The sequence below is a fragment of the Actinia tenebrosa genome, unplaced genomic scaffold (assembly GCF_029948245.1).
Source record: "Actinia tenebrosa isolate PJP-AT-01 unplaced genomic scaffold, QUT_ActTen_1.0 PGA_scaffold2__45_contigs__length_23673736, whole genome shotgun sequence".
In the NCBI taxonomy this organism is placed as follows: Eukaryota; Metazoa; Cnidaria; class Anthozoa; order Actiniaria; family Actiniidae; genus Actinia; species Actinia tenebrosa.
Window position 1 is genome coordinate 5,533,356 of NW_028292579.1, and position 19,414 is coordinate 5,552,769.

Sequence of the window (19,414 nt, forward strand, 5' to 3'; positions counted from 1 at the left end):
CGTGTCTCGGGATCGCAGCCATAATATGTAAACCACATGCTTGCATATTATAGGTCAATGTTGCCAAATGACTGGTCAGCGGTTGCATCTTAGCGACATGTTATGTTTATCAAGTGACATTGAATTGCTATCTATTTATAAATCATACTAACACTCACAGAAATGTAAAGAAAACTAAAATAGTTTTAAAACGAAGCTCCGCTTGAAAGTATGCTTTTTTATGGGGTATTATTTGTTTTAGCGAGTGTCGTTCGAGTTCATGTAAGCGCTACTCGTGGTCCTGCCGACAAGTACTTTAAAGAATTTCAGAAGCCTTGCTTCGAGTCTGATAAGCCAGTCGATTTGCGAAGAAACGTTGGTAAAAACCAGAATGAAAACAATAGAAATAATCTAGGCATCAAGCGACTCGTAAAACTAAATGGAGTCAAGGTAGAGTGCATTTTCGTCTTTACACCTTTGTTCTTTTCAGTTATTATCTTTTGAATATTCAATTCTATCTACGCGGATCTACGTCCGCAACATTTTTGGTGCTCACGATAGAATATTGCCTAGACATCGCACAAAATGTTAGCAAACTTTCAAAATAATATCATAGCACGGTCTTTATTACTATTATGTTAGTTTTAGAGAAAAGAAGACCAAAGGAAGAGAAATATTCGTAAAATTGGGGGAAAGGTATTGTCGTTCGTACCTGTTTACCTGTGATACTTTTAACAGGTATTTTTGATTTGATCGACGTTGATTGTCAAGCGAGATTCAAAAATATAAATGAAATAGCAAGTAGAATTGTATTTTTTTTGATATGTGATGAAAATACTGTGTATATGAGTGTATTTGAGTCTTTTCCTCCCCCCTTCCCCCGCAGTCCGAATTTTATACAGAATTCTTGGATAGCTTTTTCCCGAGATAAAAATATTCTGCTCATTTCTCTCTCTACATTTTACTAATTTATTTAAGACAGGTCACGTGCAAGAGGTGGACCTTGGGAGTTCCCGGAACTACAGTCTGATAACGAGAGCCATGAAACCGCTCATCTTTGGTAAGAAGAAGATGAGTTTTGTACGATGGAAAAAACTCGCGCTGTTAGAAGATGTGAGGAATTTTGTCACTGTGGTGAATGAGCAGTTGCTTAGTGCAGCTTGGCATCGCTTTAATCGATCTAGAGTGTCTTGTGGGGTGAAGTCCGTAACTCCATAATTCCATAACTCAGTGCAGGCCCCTGCGACTATTGACTACAGCACCAGGTATCAGATAATCAGACACAAACATCTTATAATGTTTCTTATCTCATTTTTTTAGAAATCCCTGACTTTCTATCGAGTGAAGAGTGCGAACACATCATCAAACTAGCAAGGAAGTCTGGGTTAACTTCGAGTGTTGCTGGATTTGATCAAACTGCTTATGATGGAGATCTGGAGCAAGAGCTTACCAGCATTGGTAAGATATGCCTATCATTTAACGGTTCTGCGCTTTCCATTTTACTTGGGTTGCTTGTGTAGTTTTGGCCTAACAGAAACACTAAAGGCAACTAGTTAATTAAAAAAAGTTGTTTTAAAGTCACAAGCCAGATACCGGGAAGCGTGGACAAAAAAGTGTGCTCATTTGGAACAGAAAGGAAAGATGGTTTTAAAGTCTTATATACCATTATTCCATTCCTGTTCGTTTTTCAGTTGCTAATTTCACCTTTTTTTTTTAATTTTAGACAAGAATGCACCAGTTCCTGCTCAATTTTCCTTCATGACGTCCTTCTCAGTTTGGGATCGAAACAGCGATGGCCTGATTGATAAACAAGAGGTGGAGATATTATATAGAGAGTTTCCCAATCATGATAATTACTAGTCAGGTCTTATAGAGTGAACGCTATGTATCCGTGAAACAATTACTGGCCATGTCGCGCTTAAAAGTATTTAGTTATCAACTATTTAGTTGTAAAATAGCTAATAATTCACTCAATGGATGTTACTGGAGCAGAACACAGAAACAGTTTGTTTGTTTGTTTGTTTGTTTTTGACTTGTTTTCGTTTCTTGCAGATTGGATATTTTACAGCTAAGTATGCTCTTCTACATTTTGGAGAAGAAGAATTAAAAGACATGTAAGAAACAGGGACGTATGCAGGGTCGGTCCTGGGATTCTTGTGAGCCCCTTTTCCCTTGACAGTTTATTTGTAATGTGCATTTGTGTTTTGAGGGAGAGGAGCACGTCGGAATGCAGCGCAATTCGGAAGATATAAAAATAGGTTTCCAATTTCAGGATATTGAAATTCCTTTGTTCTGTCCTCCAAATTGATGTGAGCTGTTTTGACGTCACATGTAATGGGTCTATACGCCCCTGAATAACCTACCTAATACTGAACAAACTGTTTAAGCTCTGACTGCCCTTTACTCTTGAATTTGCACTCGGGCCTTAAAACACTTTACATAAGTACACGCTAGACGGAGCTTTTGGTACCTTTAAGTCCTATAATTACAGCTTTTCGCAAATTGGGCAAACGAAAGATCTATTTGTGTGTTCATAGTCCTAATTTCCAGGTATCAATATAGATCTCTTTAAATTGCGTGTATTGTTTTCCCATTTCAGACCACTTCACAATCTCTAGAGTACCATTCCTTTGCTTAAACGATTTAACAGTTGCGCATAAGGAAGGCACATGAATATGGATACAACTCAAACAACGGTATCACATTCTCATGAGAATGACACATGGTCTGAAATGGAAAAACATTATTGATTTGACTGCTTTGTCGCGTTCATGATCCGTCGATGAGAAAATCTATAGTTAATTATAGTATCTCACGTTTTCTTTTTTATGTCAAAGGTTTCATCAAATAGGTTTCAAAGGATTCCAAAATGGTAAGTTAAGAAGATGTTTTAAAAATGAAAAAATAAATAAAAGTCGTTTGAAATGATAACCCTACTGGACGAATTATTGCAGGAACATGATTCTTCTACTGCATTGCCTCCCCTCCCCTCCCTCTGATGCGTATTAATATGCAATAACGTTCTCTCCCTCACCTCTCCATTAAGCAACCAAGGAAATGCCCCTGGTGCATTTTTACTTAAAGTACTAATTGCAGCAATCATTTCAACTACTCTGCAGGACAAATAACAAGGGAATCGTTGAAGTCATTGAACATTGCCAAGTTTGTAAAGTATCTAGAATTTACTAAAAACAAACATCCAAGATACAGAGCGCGCTTCAGTGAACAAACATGGATGACAAAAGACACAGGAAAACACGATCCTGTGATGTTGAGCTTAAATGAACGAGTCGTAAAACTTACCAAATTACCACGAGAAATAATTGAAAATAGTGAGGATTTACAGGTGAGAAACCTGAACTTTGAGCCCTCCATAAATATAGACCCCTTGCATTGTTTTCCCAGAAAAATTGCCTGGGGAACAAAAATATGGATTTTTTGGCATAAGAAAAAAGAAGGCCTGATGTAAGCCACACCAGAACAATTCCTCTGCGAAATCAATAAAAGGGGTCTATATCTTGTATTACTGCCGCATAATGTTTTCCCATTTCAGACAACGGGACATTCTCAGCATTTTCTAGGATGCCATTTCTTTGTTTCGCGAAAAACGGTTTCGCGAAAGAAGCACAGGCATCATTCCATTGCCAATTCGAATGACAATTCACCATTCCATTTAACAAATAGACATCAGTTGTTTGTGTGTCTGTCCTCTTATTGACGATAAATTGCGTGATCACATTGTCAAAGTAGTGTGGATACTACTTTGACAATGCGATGAAGAAATGTATCGTCAATAATAAGATAAGCACAAAACCTGATGTCTATTTGTTTTTTAAAGATAACGAAAACGATAAAAACTCATTCTTAGTGATCAAAGCAACCAAGGGAAAGAGCGCGCGCTCGTTGACGTCAATTTTATCTGTCCTCTTATTAAGAAATCAGTGCACGATAAATTTGTAGGTTATGGTAAAAAATTTTATTTCTATCCCTATTCTTTTCTTGTCTTTTACTTGTCTATACCATAGTCCTATACTTGTTTTTATTCCACAGGTAGTACATTATGGTCCTATAGGTCATTATCATGTGCATTATGACAGTACACAAATCGATGACCAGAATAGAAACAGGCCATGTTGTCGCCAGCAGCATTCACAAGGGTGTAGACTGTGTCGGTTCATCACAATCTTGTATTACTTGAACGATGTAGAGCAAGGAGGAGAGACTGCGTTTGTAGTGGCAGACAACACCACACTTAACACGACGGTGAATATACACCTTTTAAAAAAGGGTTGGTGACCTTTTTGCTGCATGGTGTGTAACGAGCTCAAAGTGCACTATGGAATTTTCCCAAACTTTGTCTGCAGTTTTACTGGCATCATTTTTTCTGTACGTGGTGACGTTAATCACAAAGCGACATACAGCATGCAACATTCAACAAAACCTTCACCAACCTTTTTCGATATAGCTGTATATAAAATATTATGTATATCTGTAAGGTGACATTTTTTCCATAGCTGGCCAAGCGTAGTGGTAATTGTACCCCTTTCCTTTTCCCGCTCCACACTTGCAGCTTCAACATTTTTTGGAGGTTTTAAAATTATAATCAACTAATTAGAACTAAATTTCTAGCATGCGACCATTGTCCCCAAAGTGTTTCGGCAACCCCAAGATTTCTCTTCAAAAACTTTCATTGGCCCATCGCCCCTCAATGAGCTTTCGAAAAAATCACCAACTTTTCCATTTTTTTGGAATAAAATTTAAAAAATTCTTTTTCCTCAGAACCTCCTTAAAACAACTTCTACCTCATTAGAGGATTATTTGAACTTAAGTCTGAACTGTCACAAGGCTAATCTAGTGGTTGCACCAAGGAAAGGTCACGCTATCATGTGGTACAATCACTTTATCGATGAAGACACTGGTTTACTGGGAGAAGTAGACGAGTACTCAATGCATGAAGGATGTGACGTCATCAAGGGCGAGAAATGGATCGCTAATAATTGGATAATAGGCCTACCTTCCGGATCCCTTTAGAAATAGTAATCCGTATTTGTAGAACGTCTTCTCATTTTCAGACCACGTGTCATTCCAATTGAGGAATTACTTCTTTTTTTAACGGTTGTACATCAGAAAAAAACTTGTCGGCATAGTTAATCACCACCTCAAGTACAGCAGTGGCGCAACTTAACGGTCGAACAGAAAACATGTGAAGGCGCCTCTGACAGCCGCTATTCAGTCCATGTTTGAAACCGGAGCTCTATCCAGTAAATTATTTAGGGTTGATTTGAGAGGAGGAAGGAAAGACCGAAGGGCTGGAAAAACCCTCGGAGCAAGAAAAAGAAACCAGCCAAGACAACACGTGACAGAAGATACATGAATATGTAATACTTATATATGACAAGTGTTCTGAAACGGGAGAACATTTTATCCAAACAAGGGCTACTGATGTACAAATACGTTTACGAGACGAACAGACAAAGAAAACAACCAGCTGATTGGACGTTATAACGGAGAATGACTGTTATACGGTATCAGGCCCCAAGCTGCATAAACCAGTTTTTGCATGTTTGTGCTCGCTAGCTTTTTTCATCATTCGTTTATTAATTCTATTAGGAATCATTTTGAGCAGTATTTATTTGTTGTCTGGAATAGATTGTTTTTTTGAATAGTGTTTTGATATGCAAAGCAGAGTGGCGCAGTGGAAGCGTGCTGGGCCCATAACCCAGAGGTCCAAGGATCGAAACCTTGCTCTGCTAAACGTTTTCTTTTGCCGATCTAATTTGTCGAACTTAATTGTCATTTTGAATAAATATTTTACGAATCAAATTAAATCTAAATAAAATATATAACATATACAAGTAAAATATCATTCCCAAATGTGTATTTACACGGCTTTTGTTTTTATTTAATTTTTTGACGAATATTTATATATTAATACTAATATACTCTTGAATTATTCAAGAATATTATGTTACGTTATCCGGCTTTGTTGGAAAAGTTTGAATGTATTAACGCAAGCGTCCCCAACAGTCTGTTCAGGGGAATCCAAAAAGTGGAATTTTGATAACATCATAGTATATCTTTCAAAACGATTTTTAAACGTTAACTGAATTAACTGTTTTGATCATTAATTCAGTATTGAATGCCTTACATAATTCAATTTATTATCAACTGTTTTTAGTTGTAACTAAATTATTGACCATTTTTGACTGATCCTTAATTATAAAATTCTTTCTTTGGGGCGGGGAGGGGTAGAGGTGAGCGCGGCGTGTGTATATTTAAGCAAAATGTGACTACAGAATGCGAGAAAAATGTAAGAAAGACTGTATGGCAATAATGAATAAAGTGCTTTAGAAAGGCTATTATTTTCAGCACTTTTTCGACCCCTTGCATGTGACATCAAAGCAGCTCAATTTGGAGGACAAAACAAAATAATTTCAATCTCCTGAGCATTGGAAACTGATTGTTGTCCTCCAACTTAAGCTTCATTCCAACGTGCTGTAAGGGGTCTAGCTGAATTCCCGTGTTAACCGTGCTAATATTGTTTATAGTTTATGTCTCTCAGCCAAACAAAATAATAAAAATTCGCGCCCTTTTTATGTCAAGATTTGAAAAGGAAAGTTGAGTTTTGTCTTTAAATGCAAATTACAGAGAGAAATTCAAGTTGCAAAGACCTTGAAAACAATCTCTGAATTAACATCCTTGACAAAGCAGTTGTTGAAGATGTTAAGAAAGCAAATTTTGAACTTGCTAGAAAGAAGCTGGTAATACGTTACACTGTTTGAAGAACATTTCAGTAAGGACATCGATCGCCGCGATTTATAAATTTCAGCTGAAAAGTCTTCTTCGCGCTCAGAATTCAAGAAAGAGGTACATTGATCGTCTTCCTGGCATTTGAAAAACTACTCTTTTATTATCAAATCTCGGTCTCATTCGAACTTTTCTATTGCAAAAGCTGGCTTCGGAGAAAATGTTTACAGAGTTGGAGTTGCTAAAGATGATACAGAAATTGGTGAGTCTTTGCCTGGAATTTTGTTTGTTATCATAAAACTCTAACTTGAAGCAGTTCCATAAACTAGGTTATCTCCAGTGTAATATGTACGATGCTGGTCTTTGATTTATCTATTGTGACTCGTTCTATAGATTGTACAGCTGGTATTGTTTTATGATATTGTGATGTCAGCTGTATTGTAGAAATTATATTACACTGGAGTTAGGTACATTAACTCTTCATGCCACCGATTGAGTCATTGCAATGGGGAGGCCACAAGATCTTACGTTAAGTCCCAGTCCTCCCGCGTTTTCTTGGTTGAGAATATTCGCTTATTCTAATATTACGTTTACATTGAACACCTGAATAGATAAATGGAAAAAGGGAAATATTGAGGGAAAAGTGAAAATAGATTAATTAATTAGCGAGAATAGATTAATTGAACAAACTGTGGATAAATAAATGAGTAAAATAAATGGTTAAACAAATCTATAAATGAATTTAAAAATAAACAAATAATTTAGAGGAATTTAAATCAATTAATAAATAAGAGAATAAAATATTTATTAGATATTATTGTTAAAAACATGAAGGAAGGAAAAAAGAAATGAATGAATGGATGGATGGATGGATGGATGGATGGATGGATGGATGGATGGATGGATGGATGGATGGATGGAAGAACGAATGGATGGATGGATGGATGGATGGATGGATGGATGGATGAATGGATGAATGAATGAATGGATGAATGGATGGATGGATGGATGAATAGATGGATGGATGGATGGATGAACGAATGGATGAATGAATGAATTAGATGGATAATTAAAACGTTGCGTCACCAAATACGATCATTTGTAGTAACAAGATAGTATACCATACATCCCCGATAATCAGGGGCGGATTCAGGGGGTGTCACTAGGTGCAATGGACACCCCCCAAGACGTCTGTCTTATTTTCGGTACATATACTATCTAATATGTCGTCTTTTTATTCATGATCATGATTTCGGTTTCTCGAATCTTTAGTCCGACTCAACATTAGTTTGAAAAAGAATACATGTATTTCTAAAAATAAATAAAATAAGTAAAATTACATAAGTCAGATAAGGATTATTAATTACGTCACTATATCGTCGCATTCATTTCGAACATCCCTTTATTCTAACTCACGATTGTAATTTTCTGGATCCGCGTCTGACGCTGACTTTATTTCTTTATATGTTTAGTGGATTCTCCCATACCGTTTAACAACAACAAAACAATAATAGTCCTGAATCATACTTTGTTAAAATCACATTTTAACTAACTTGCAATCAAACTGGGTTATAATCCATAAGTATTAGAAATTACGAGGTTGAGAAAATAATGCATTGCAGGGCATTTCGAGGCTGTTTTAGGCGATGAAAATGACGCCATTTTGGAAATATGTTCCTTAAAGCAGCCCCACACTGAATGCACTGCAAAGCCAAATCTACCCAGTTTTTTCCTCAATCATTGTTAAGATACAAGACTTCAAACCACACAATTTAGTTTTCGTTTTTAATGAGCAAAAGTCTCAACATATTTTTCAACATTTTATTAATTTAGCTGTTGCTTTTAGGCGTTTCTTCTTCCTATGCCATGCACCTCGAAGGTTCGTGGAGTATGTATTTTTTCATGGTCAATTCACTTTTGATGTCGTACCAATCTTTAAAACTCCCTGAGCTATCATCACAAGACTGAGCCATTTTATGAACCTCTTCATCTGATAAGACTCTGTTCCAAATGTTGAGACCTGATATCTTTCCTTCAAAATTTGTTCTTGCAAATCCTCCAATACGCATCCTTCCCTCTGATGAAGGAGTCAGGCCTTCCGAATATACGTCAGTGAGTTTATTCTCGCCGTCAAGAAAGAGGGTGGTTTCTCCTGTGATGCTGTTTCGTGTAAGGCAAAAGTGATGCCATTTGTTGCCTTTGTCAAAGTATAACGATGCTCCGCGTCTCCTGAGGAAATATCATTAAATAAATATCAAGTAAATGCAGGAATAAAGGTTCATTTTACAGTAAAAAATAGGAAGACATTTTCGGGACACGAGCCAGTGTCAGCTTGATAAACGATGTCCGCGCTTAAAAAAGGGTGCCGGTCCAAAATAGAGGCACCGATTTATAGAAACTCTAGAAACAACCATCACCAATATAAGAAACAAGACATTTGTGGTAATTTTTTAAATAAATATTTGTTAAATTTATCGTAAGTGCAATTTATTGGCTTTTTTGATTGACACATTATCTTTTATGGCATGCCAGATTGTAATGATCGTATTATATATTACTTACTCGCTCATGAAAGAAATGTACCCTTGTGTGTCACCTTCATTAATTGACGATTCAATATAAAAGATTGGAAAGGACTTGATGATGTCTGCACTGTTCACGTAATCTAAAATCTTCATAGGACCCAAATTTCTTTGCTTTGGTTTAGCTCCATCGAGGTTGAACCAAATGCAGATACTGAACTCGGGCAACGCAGGGAAACCACCGATGGCCGAATCTGGCCAATATTCGTTGTCCTTGAACTTCAAGTCATACGACTCTGAGTTGAGAGAGAGAGAAAGAAAAATTTTTTACTTAGTTTAAGGCACTGTTAAAATTAACGGTAAAAGTTTTAATCGAAAATTAAGTTTAGATTTTTTGATTTTTTTGTTAATTTTCTGATCAACGGAGAGCAAAAACCCATTTTTTGTTTTGGAAAAAAAAAAAAAAAAAAAAAAAAACGCGCTGGCAAAGGAGGGAGGATTATTTCTTATCCTTGAAAGAGAATCTGGATTTTGTTCCCTGAATAAACGAATTCTCGGCTTTTGGCATAGGAATTCGAAATCCGAGCTCAAGTTTGCAGTGTTGATGGACTTTCTTTGAACTTTTTATAAACCGGCACTTACTTTTGCACTGTTTCTTTTTATCTGGTTTCTCTCCAGTAGGACATTCTTTGAGACAGCGGGTACCATCTTCTGATTTAGCATAACGACACTCGTTACATTCAGTCGCTTTTGGTTCTCCTTGTGAGCTATATTTGCATCCTAAAAAAAAGGAGACTGGTTTAGAATTGATCCGTACAACCTGGTCGGAGACTTAAACAAAAAATGTCTGTGGTACGTTTGTAAATTTGATCATGATTATCCAAAAATGTATCGGCAAATGAATGATGGTGATCGCTTTTGCAAGTGTAAAACATTTGGCGGGAAAAAATGTTGTTAAACCACTCGCTTTCTATTTTAAGACCTCTACTTAGAATAACTCCCTTCAGCTGTTACGACTCCAGCTGTGCCTACCTGCTATTGGGTCGCAGGTTTCGTGACACTTCTGTACGCAATTGTCACCATCAGCTTGAGTGTCTCCTTTGCATGTTGTTTTAGTTTTGGCACGTGAAAAGACATGAGAATCCACCACTTGCGCAGGCTCTTTGTTATTACCAAATGAATAAAAGCGAACGTGAAGCACATCATGGTATTCATTCATTGATAAGTAGACGTTTCCGGTTTCTGTTGTTCCCATAGACTTGCCATACTCGATGAGTGTACCTCTACTAGTCGTTGTTTCCGTAATGCAGACAAAGTAGGACTGAAACAAAATGGGGTCTCCAAGGGCTACGGCATTTTTATTGACTGTTGATACCTTCAGTGTGTTTCCCTGCAAAGTTGGATTCATGATTGTACCATCTATCACTGTAATAAATACTTCGATACGTGTCTGTTGTATAATGGCAATTCAAGGATATACACCTATTTCAATAAACGTTGTGGGTTGGCCGATCTGAAATTTGAAAACTGAGGGAAAGTAACATGCTCTGAAACACCATAGTTTCCTTTTACTATTGGAATATGAAGCAAGTTAGAAATTGTGATCTTTCGTATGTTAGAAAGAAAACATTAAAGCACAAATATTCCGTCTAATAGGTCGCCCATCTTAGAACTCCAACCGACAACGTTTTTAGAAATAGGTGTATATCCAATCATTAGTCATTTGGAGGAAATCCCTTTAAAGAGAAATTTCGTCGTCAGGCAAGGCTTCTAGTTACAGTATAACATTATACATCTTGGAAACTGTATTTCACATCATTCTGGATTTCAATTCATGAAAATATTATGCTTTCTTATCAATCTTGCAACAGGAACATTTTGGTTAAGAATGAATTGTCTAAGGCGAAATCAAAAAATATAACACGTGGATATACTTTACCTTGTAAATGCCGACTCTATATGGTGATAACTCAACGTAGTACCAAGTGTCTTTGTCACTAGGTACCGCCGAGAAAACTACATACAGAGTACCTTTGGTAGAAGCTGTGAAATGAAGACATTTGCCATCTTTGTCACCTGGGTCAAATCTGAGCCCGTTGGACCACTGGACGTTACAAAGTGAAGGTGGCAAAGAAGATCCTACTTGGGTTTTACTTTTCTTATTAGCGTTGCCTGATAGAAGTTTCTTCTCTGTCCATTCGACTTGCGCAAGCTTCTTATTTACTAAAAGTTCACTTAAAGCTGGAAAGTAATTCTTAGAATCTGAATAATCTGCTTTGTATAGAACAAGGCTACCATCGCTTTCGTCATACTTCAGGACAAGGCCAAATATGGAAATTTTCTCATTGCCAAGATCAGCGCTTCCACCGTTACTAAAACCACCGTACCAATGGAATTGTCCTCGTTCGTTGGCAGTGACCCACTTGTTTTCTCTGTAGAAAAAGAGCAAAGCCTATCCATCAATATATCATTATTTATTTCGAAAATAGAGGACTCGAGATCATGCCTGAGTATGATAAGCTAATCCGGCTCATGAAGCCAAAACAAATAATTTAACAAAGCCTCATCGATAACTCATGCTCGAGAAATAATAATAATAATAATAATAAAGTTTGTTTAGTTACCGGTATCGAACAAGTCTTGACATTGACTTTTGGATATCTATACCCCCATTAGGTGCTCCCTTCAAATCTTCAAGAAGGTCGAAAGTTACGCGGAAGGTAGCTGGGCTAGTTCCAGTTGTCATCTCCGACCAGGAGGGTTTTTTGACATTCGTAGGAGATTCCTGACTTTCACATCCAGGTTCACCAGCTGGAAGACTGACATCTGATATGGACATTGCGCCCTGAAAATGTTAATACGCGTCCCTCGCATTAAAAGTTTAATCGCACTTAGTCTGTACATGAACTTATATGGAAGTATGCAGTAAAGAGAAAAACATGTTAGATAAAGCAGTGGCACAGCAAGAAGAGCCGTCTATGAAGTTCAAAGGAAAAAAAAAAAACGAATATGCGTAAGAAAGAAAACCGAAGATCCAGAGCAAAGTACTGACAAACATTATAAACCAGAAAATTAATGCAAATGCGGTAATGTCATATCATCTGGTAGTGCTAAACAACAACGATAAACCATGTAGGATCTCTGAGTTACTGAATTACATCAGTTCCATTTCACCGAAAGACACATTAGTTTCATACCTCTTCCAAGTAAACTTCAATTGCTCTCTTCAGGCTCATACGTTTGAGTTTCAGTTTGCTTTTCAGATCGTCTCTACTCCCAAACTCACAATACACTCTCTTATTGTCGGCCATGTAGTAGAACTTTTGTGTTTCTTTGTCTTGCTTTAAGCTGTCTTGATGAACTTCACATCCCCAGTTGACCTTTTCATCCGGAAACAAATCGCTAGCACGGAAGTCCAACAGGTCAGTGATAGATCCCATGAGGAACTTGAAGGCCTTTGGATATGTGGGTATGCTCTCTAGCCATTCCTGAACCATGAGATGCACATATTGTTAAATAATTAGTTATGTAAATCTGTGCATTTTGTTGAGAAAAACAACAACAGCATGACAGACATGTCTTTTTATCGGCCATGAATAATTCTTTATTTACCGTAAACTGGGTCTTGAATGTAGGTGAATACATATCAGAAATCACCGCTGCTATTTTCTGACTTCCTCCTTGCACAACTACAGATGTTGACATGTAGCTCTGTTGTGACTGGGACGAGCTGCCAGATTTGGTGCTTGATTTTGCTCCTGCACTCCAAAACAGACTTTTGAACTCAACCTCGCTCTCTGCGGCAAATTCTTCCTTGCTGGCGGTTTTGCTTGCCAGTTGTGTTTTTCGTAGTTCCAGCTGACCACCAAACCTGGCAGACTTGATGTAGTGAGTTCCCCATCGAAGGATGAAGTTCTCTGAAATAAATAGATTCCTTAAGTTTCTTTTGATGAAATCCATTATGAATTATAATTCATTTTACCTTTGTGAGCATTTGCCGCTTTTGGTAAAGCTTTTTCACGAATAGTAATTACAATTGCATGTCCCACTATAGTGACAATTTCGCTTTAGTAAGTGGACAATGTACTTGGTAACTTACGGAATTTAGCTGGAGCACCAGGAGCAAAATATGAAGTGGGAAGATCGACAAACTCTCTAAGGAAATTCCTACTCAAATCTTTTGGCTTCACTTCGTCTTGAAAGATCTCATATCTGGTAACAGCAATAGTAACAACAATAGTAATAATCGATCTTTCGATAATAATGACAACAACAACGACAACGAAGAAGAAGCATGACAAGTGTCGTTAAAGAGTTTAATGAACGGTACCAAGACCTACCTGTCCACATCGATATCAAAGATGGCAAGATTGGTTTGTTTTGCGCCGCTTTCGGAGCTTCCCCACGCACTCTTGACGCCAGCGTAGAATCCAAAAACGGACCCCGACACTCCTGCTTCTAATTGTAAATACTTTTGATACTCAGATCTTGACGTAAATACGGTCATACTTGCTGTTGTATCGTAGATCCCATGAACGTTCATCGTGTCTGGCACTTGAAGATTGTCATAACTGCGAGAAGAGAAAAATCCAGGTATAATAAATTGGCAAGGAAGTGTAATACTAAAAAGGAGTGAAGGATATGCATTATAACTAGAATAACGGAAGGGCTTATATCTTTGACTCAGTACGACTTACGAGGCTTTACCAGCACAGCTTCTCTGGATGATACTCATCTTCCTGGACTCAGGGCTGTATTGACCACGACCATCAAAACCAACACCAATGAATGCAGCACCATCAATCATGTCCTAAATACAAAAGTAGATCTGAATAGGTCTAGACTTGTTATTTTATTTGACTAGATCCAATGTTTCATCTTGACAAGACGTTTATCGCAACACAGTTGTTCCTTGGCTTAACTTTCCTAAGTATGGAGAGAACCACGTAGGCGAGATTTCTGTCTATTTTTAGATCATTCTCTAGCGTTTTTAATCAACAGAACAAAAGTTAATTAATAGAAGAGCGGACTGCAGCTTCTGCTTTTGGGCTACTTTTTTGTTTCCTCGTGAAATATTAATGAAACAGGACCAGGGCGTAGGCAGTAGTAATGAGGCAATGAATTACTCACCCTGCATTGCTCAGATGCCTCCAGAGCATCAAAACAAGGGTCCCCTTTCTTGTAGCCAGTCCCCCAGCAACCATTCATGATCATGTTCCCCATGCCTGCTGGGTAGGTGTAAGGCTGTGGGTCATTAGACTCGTCAGGTTTGCCTTGGCCTTCAACTTCTGCTTGGATGTGATAACCCGGTGGAATAAACATATCTTCCGTCGCCCATGCCTTTTCTGGAGTAACATCTAGTTTGATCTGGTGAAGAAGATAAAATACAGTTACTATCATATTAATAGATGTTCATTTACGCTTTGATTTATATGCTAATTGGCAATCAAACTCGGCCATTCAATACAATACAATCGTTTATTTAATCACGTGTCGTCCAGGAGCTGGTTAAACTAAGCTCGTTCAAAATACGGACGTGCAATAATTATTACAATCTAATTAGTAAATACATATATATATATATAAATATAGATATTTAGATAATGCTAAGAATTAAATACTGAGAATAAACTAAAAACTAGTTAAGATATTTAAATATGAGAAGTAACTGTTCGTGTTCCAATCCTCAAGTCTCAAGGAAGTAAATTCATTAACGAGTTACAACTTTCCGCTCGCCATAACCCATTACTTTTTCATTTTAATTTAATGTAATTTATCTAACTTTGCCTCCAGTTCAAAATACGAAGGGAAATGATACAAACATAAATACATGTTCTGAAGCAGGGAAACCGAAACAGCTAAGGCCAATTACTGAGTTAATACTAATAAAGTTAGTGTCTTGACAATACATTTAGGAGCAGCACGTTAAAGGACTGAGGAGACAATGGGCGTGATCTTCACGTTTATCAAATTTTCCTGGTACACTAGTAGAGAAGCACTCACTCCTTTCTTAAGAAAATCCGAAGCTTTCTGTTGGGCTTCTTCAATAATTTGCAGCTGTTTGTCAACCAGTTTTCCCGCCACTTCGATTCCCTTATCGATCACAGCTTGTTGGACTTGTTCGTTTCCCGCTATTTTTGTTAATAAACCTGCTACTGCAGCTGGATTTCTTTTGGATGCAATCACATCATCACGGTCGACAGGCTTAGCATCGGGAATCGCAAGAGGTTTCTGAATGACTAGAAAAAAGAAATATATATAATTAGGGGCGGATCCAAGGGATGTCCTGCGTTATACCGGACACCCCTCTAACGCCGTAATTGCTCTTACGTTTTTTTAAAGTGATACATAATATCTCTATATACATTCCTCCATTTCGGACACCGGTACCCCCTAACCAAACCTGGATCCTGGAAATAAAGATATATTAGTGCAATAATATTGCAATAAACACTGCTGCGGGGTCTTGAGTAACTAAGTTAGAACAATGGACGTTCTTCTAATTTTGTGCCAACAGTTACCTTTTCCAAGAAGATTATTTATTCTCTTTTCTGGTGGTAGTCTTGCCTCGGCTGCCTTCAAACTCTTGTCATTCTGGACGACAAGACTCGAGGACTCTTTCATTTTACCTTCCAGAGTGTCACTTTTCCTTTCCTCAGCTTTTCCCTGGTTTTCCATCATAATGGAACTGTTGTTAATAGAATGGGATCTCCACATTTGATTTTTGACTCCAGTAAGAGGTACGTTGTATGGAGCAGAGGCGCTGTTTCGGGCAATGTACTGCCGCTTGTCTGGTCCACGTCTATATTGCGTTTCTTTTCTACAGACTAAAAACACTATAACATTAGAACTTAATGACATAAAATGCCCTCTAAGGAGTAAGTGATAAACGCAAGTACTTACGAGAATACTCCGTTAGGAATGTTACCAAAATAACCGCTAATATCAGAGTCTTTGCCATTTTTGACGCTTCCAATTCAGACAAAATATTGCTGTAGAATAAACAATCGTCTTAAAACATCACTATTATTTCCCCAATCATTATCGACATTTAAAACTTGTAATAACGATGGTGTAATAGATAATGGAAATCAGAATATGTGCACCATGCGCATATCTGATGGGCAAGAGTCTGGGTCTTTCGGTTTGTGTATTACCGGAGCCTTCGATCTTTCACGGAAAGCTGAGAAGGGTCTGGGTACGATAATACACGTCCTAATGACCACATGATCACTTTAGATCATCCGTTAAATTTTGTTATGGTTAGAGGCCGGCGTAACAATGCCTGGATAGCTGGGGCGGGGATAGGGGAAGGTGAAATTCAACGCAATCGGACGGCTAAACCAAGCCGGTGACACAAATTTTTTATTTTCTCATTTTACTTTTAGTATACACCGAATAGAAATATGGCGGCCAATCGAAATTACTATTGTTCTGGACTGACTAGCCTCTCATACATATGAACCGGATGATAGTCAGCGCAGAACAATAGATATTCAAATTGATCGCCAGATTTCAATTCGATGATGTACTTATTTGTCATGAAATAAAAACTGCAATGGATCTGTTGCCAGTACACGTCCTTTTAACATAGTTAAACGAAAATGGTAGTAGCTTTATCGAATGACCTGTAGCTTTTACGCTATTCACGTTAGAAAAACACAAAAGAAACGCAGGTACAAGGAGCTTTAAGCGGTGGGCAACAAAAGATGCTATACTTAATATTTAAGCGACTTGTTAATCTAGATGAATAACCTGCAACTGCTATTTAATTATCAAGGTATTTAAAAAAAAACACTGGTTCGAGAGAAGGCAATCAATTGGTCATGTAAGTTCCGTTTAATTAAAAACGAGAGATTTGCCAAGCTTGAAATGGGAACTTAGTAATAAATAACATTGAGTGGCGTTTGTTTGATGTGTTTTCTTTCTCTCTTTTTTTCTTTTGTCTCGTATCTACTTTCGGTGCGCATTTTTTTTTTTTAGAAGAGCGAAGCAAATTTTAAAAAATCTTTGAAATTCTTAATAGTGTATTTACTTAATGCTTTTAATAGTGCTCTGTGATTTTGCTTCTCTTAACTTTGGGTTTGTTTCTTCCACAATATCACGAGTCATTGTTGCATTTTATCAGCTTTGTTTTCAATATATCTTACATCTTTTCAGATAATAACTAGCTTTTACTAGTTGTGACTGTGTTGGTGTTTGAATACAACAAGTGAATAACAATGACTAGTGGTTGCTAGTTGTGACTGTGTTGGTGTGTTGAATACAACAAGTGAATAAGAATGACTAGTGGTTACTAGTTGTGACTACGTTGGTTTGTTGAATACAAGTGAATAAGAAGGAAACGTAAATATCCAGTAAAAACGTTTGTAACTGTGCTGACGTTTTGGACGTGAGTCCGACGTCAGAAGTAAAGTAAAAAAGGCCGTAGTTCCTACTTTGAGAGTAATTAACCTTTGATATTTTAACATACCATTGTCTTCGAGAGCGAAGAAAGGATCTGTGCCTTTTTTTTTTAATTTATTTTTTCGGCTTTGGGTCAGATTCCCCCCCCCCCCCCCCCCCCCCCCTCCTTTTTCTACCCAAACTAGCATATATGCTTAGTATCCTTTTCTTGAGACAACCATGATGAAAAATAACAACAACAAAAAGTAAACAATGAGAATGAGCAGTAAAAAGAACAATAAAAAATATCATAACAAAACAACAAAAATCGTAAAAATTAGAAAAAAACAAACAGATAAAAGCGAGATAAAATAGAATAAAAATAAATAAATGAAAATAGTTTTCAATAAAAAGAATTTGGCTGCTTTTGTTATTTCACAGTTGCCTTACACCCTTAAAATGTTTTTGAAAAATATTCAAATTTCTTACTTTAAAGTCACTGATCTAGAAGCCATTTTGCCGATTCCATAGTGCAATATATATACAAAAAAACATACCATTATAGAACAAAGCTCTTAAGTTTTTGCTTACCCGCAGTACTTGTACTCGTGATTTCAACTGACCGATTAAGTGATTAGAATCTTTCAAAAAGGTAGAAATAGTAGCCCTGTTAATTATTCATTAGTTTTTGAATAATTGACGAGGCCCTTATGATGACTGGTTAGTAGAAGGGCTTGTAAACATCTTGAATTCATAATGAGAGAAAAGAGGAAAAAATAGCCGTTTAACTTAACTTTTTCCTAAATTATCATGGTTTGGTAACCCTGTGGTGAGATATCAAATTTACTGTGAACCAGCTCACCTCAGCATTTTAATCAAAGCCAACCCAAAATATTTCTTTCTTTCCAAAGTTAGGAAAGTGCCAACAGCTCAATGATTTATCAAATTAATATTTTTACGGCAATTACTCTGACTCAATTATCTCGTGCAAATCATACTAATATTCTAGTCCATGAATTCAAATCATGAAAATTCGCACGCTTTTGGATGAATGAGTGGCAGCTTTGTCCTTCTCCTGGCATATTTTTGCTCAATGAAAGTTTATACATGCGAAATATTGAGAGTATACTGTGCTAAACATCCTGAAAATAGCTACGAAAAGGTCATGGGTTCAGATCTGTCATATCTGGATAAAGCAGTTTATCCCTAAAGATGTTAAGAAAGCTGAAAAACAAAGACAAAAACGGAGTTCGGGAATGGAATAGAAAGATAGCCAGTTGTACCGAATTACACTAATATTTCAGTAAGGACTTCAAAACTATTAATCTCAATCAACTGCAAACTATTTCTACATGCTTACCTGAGCTCATGTATCTGTCAAGCCTTCGCATTTTCAAGCCTGGAATCGTGTTCTTGTTTTTGATCCTAGAATTCAAGAGTTTTCTTCGTGGCTTTCATTCAATGGATCTCAGTTATCAACTCAGGATTCCTTGTCAAAGCAAGAAACAATTAGAGTATCGTGAATAACACAGAAGTGGGGAAGCCAAAGTTGGTCCAGGAATTACTTGGTGAGTCTTCAAAAGTTGGTAGCTTTGTTTTGCAGTTTTTTATCTTTTCTTTGTTTATAAGAGGTTAAGAGCAGTTCTGTAAGTCTTCACTAGAAGATACGGCCTTGAGGCCATTGTTCGTTTCCAGTTCCCTCTCCCTTCTTATTTGAGCAGCTACTTCTTTTTCTTCTTATTTTTTCCTAAAGATTTCTGCCTCACTTTTGTTTATAATCT

General features: G+C 37.1%; 2 protein-coding genes and 1 non-coding gene across 3 annotated transcripts; 2 read left to right on the forward strand and 1 right to left on the reverse strand.

Moving 5' to 3' along the window:
• Positions 1-180: 180 nt before the first annotated feature.
• On the forward strand, positions 181-5,652 carry LOC116292788 (transmembrane prolyl 4-hydroxylase-like). The gene is made up of 9 exons (XM_031700141.1): positions 181-429; positions 958-1,039; positions 1,300-1,437; positions 1,703-1,794; positions 2,032-2,093; positions 2,817-2,851; positions 3,099-3,325; positions 4,030-4,242; positions 4,759-5,652. The coding sequence occupies exons 1-9, from the start codon at positions 211-213 to the stop codon at positions 5,008-5,010; spliced, it is 1,320 nt and encodes a 439-aa protein (XP_031556001.1). The 5' UTR covers positions 181-210; the 3' UTR covers positions 5,011-5,652.
• Positions 5,653-5,660: 8 nt separating this feature from the next.
• Positions 5,661-5,732, forward strand: Trnam-cau (transfer RNA methionine (anticodon CAU)). The gene has a single exon. It is a non-coding gene; the product is annotated as a tRNA-Met (tRNA).
• A 2,765-nt stretch (positions 5,733-8,497) lies between these two features.
• LOC116292763 (uncharacterized) lies at positions 8,498-18,246 on the reverse strand. Its single transcript, XM_089033502.1, has 16 exons — positions 18,225-18,246; positions 16,152-16,240; positions 15,770-16,075; positions 15,252-15,487; positions 14,379-14,615; positions 13,946-14,058; positions 13,589-13,819; positions 13,348-13,460; positions 12,861-13,165; positions 12,446-12,736; positions 11,873-12,093; positions 11,188-11,680; positions 10,281-10,638; positions 9,891-10,028; positions 9,289-9,544; positions 8,498-8,955 (listed from the first exon to the last, which is right to left on the reverse strand). The coding sequence occupies exons 2-16, from the start codon at positions 16,207-16,209 to the stop codon at positions 8,586-8,588; spliced, it is 3,726 nt and encodes a 1,241-aa protein (XP_088889628.1). The 5' UTR covers positions 16,210-16,240; positions 18,225-18,246; the 3' UTR covers positions 8,498-8,585.
• Between the last annotated feature and the right edge of the window lie 1,168 nt (positions 18,247-19,414).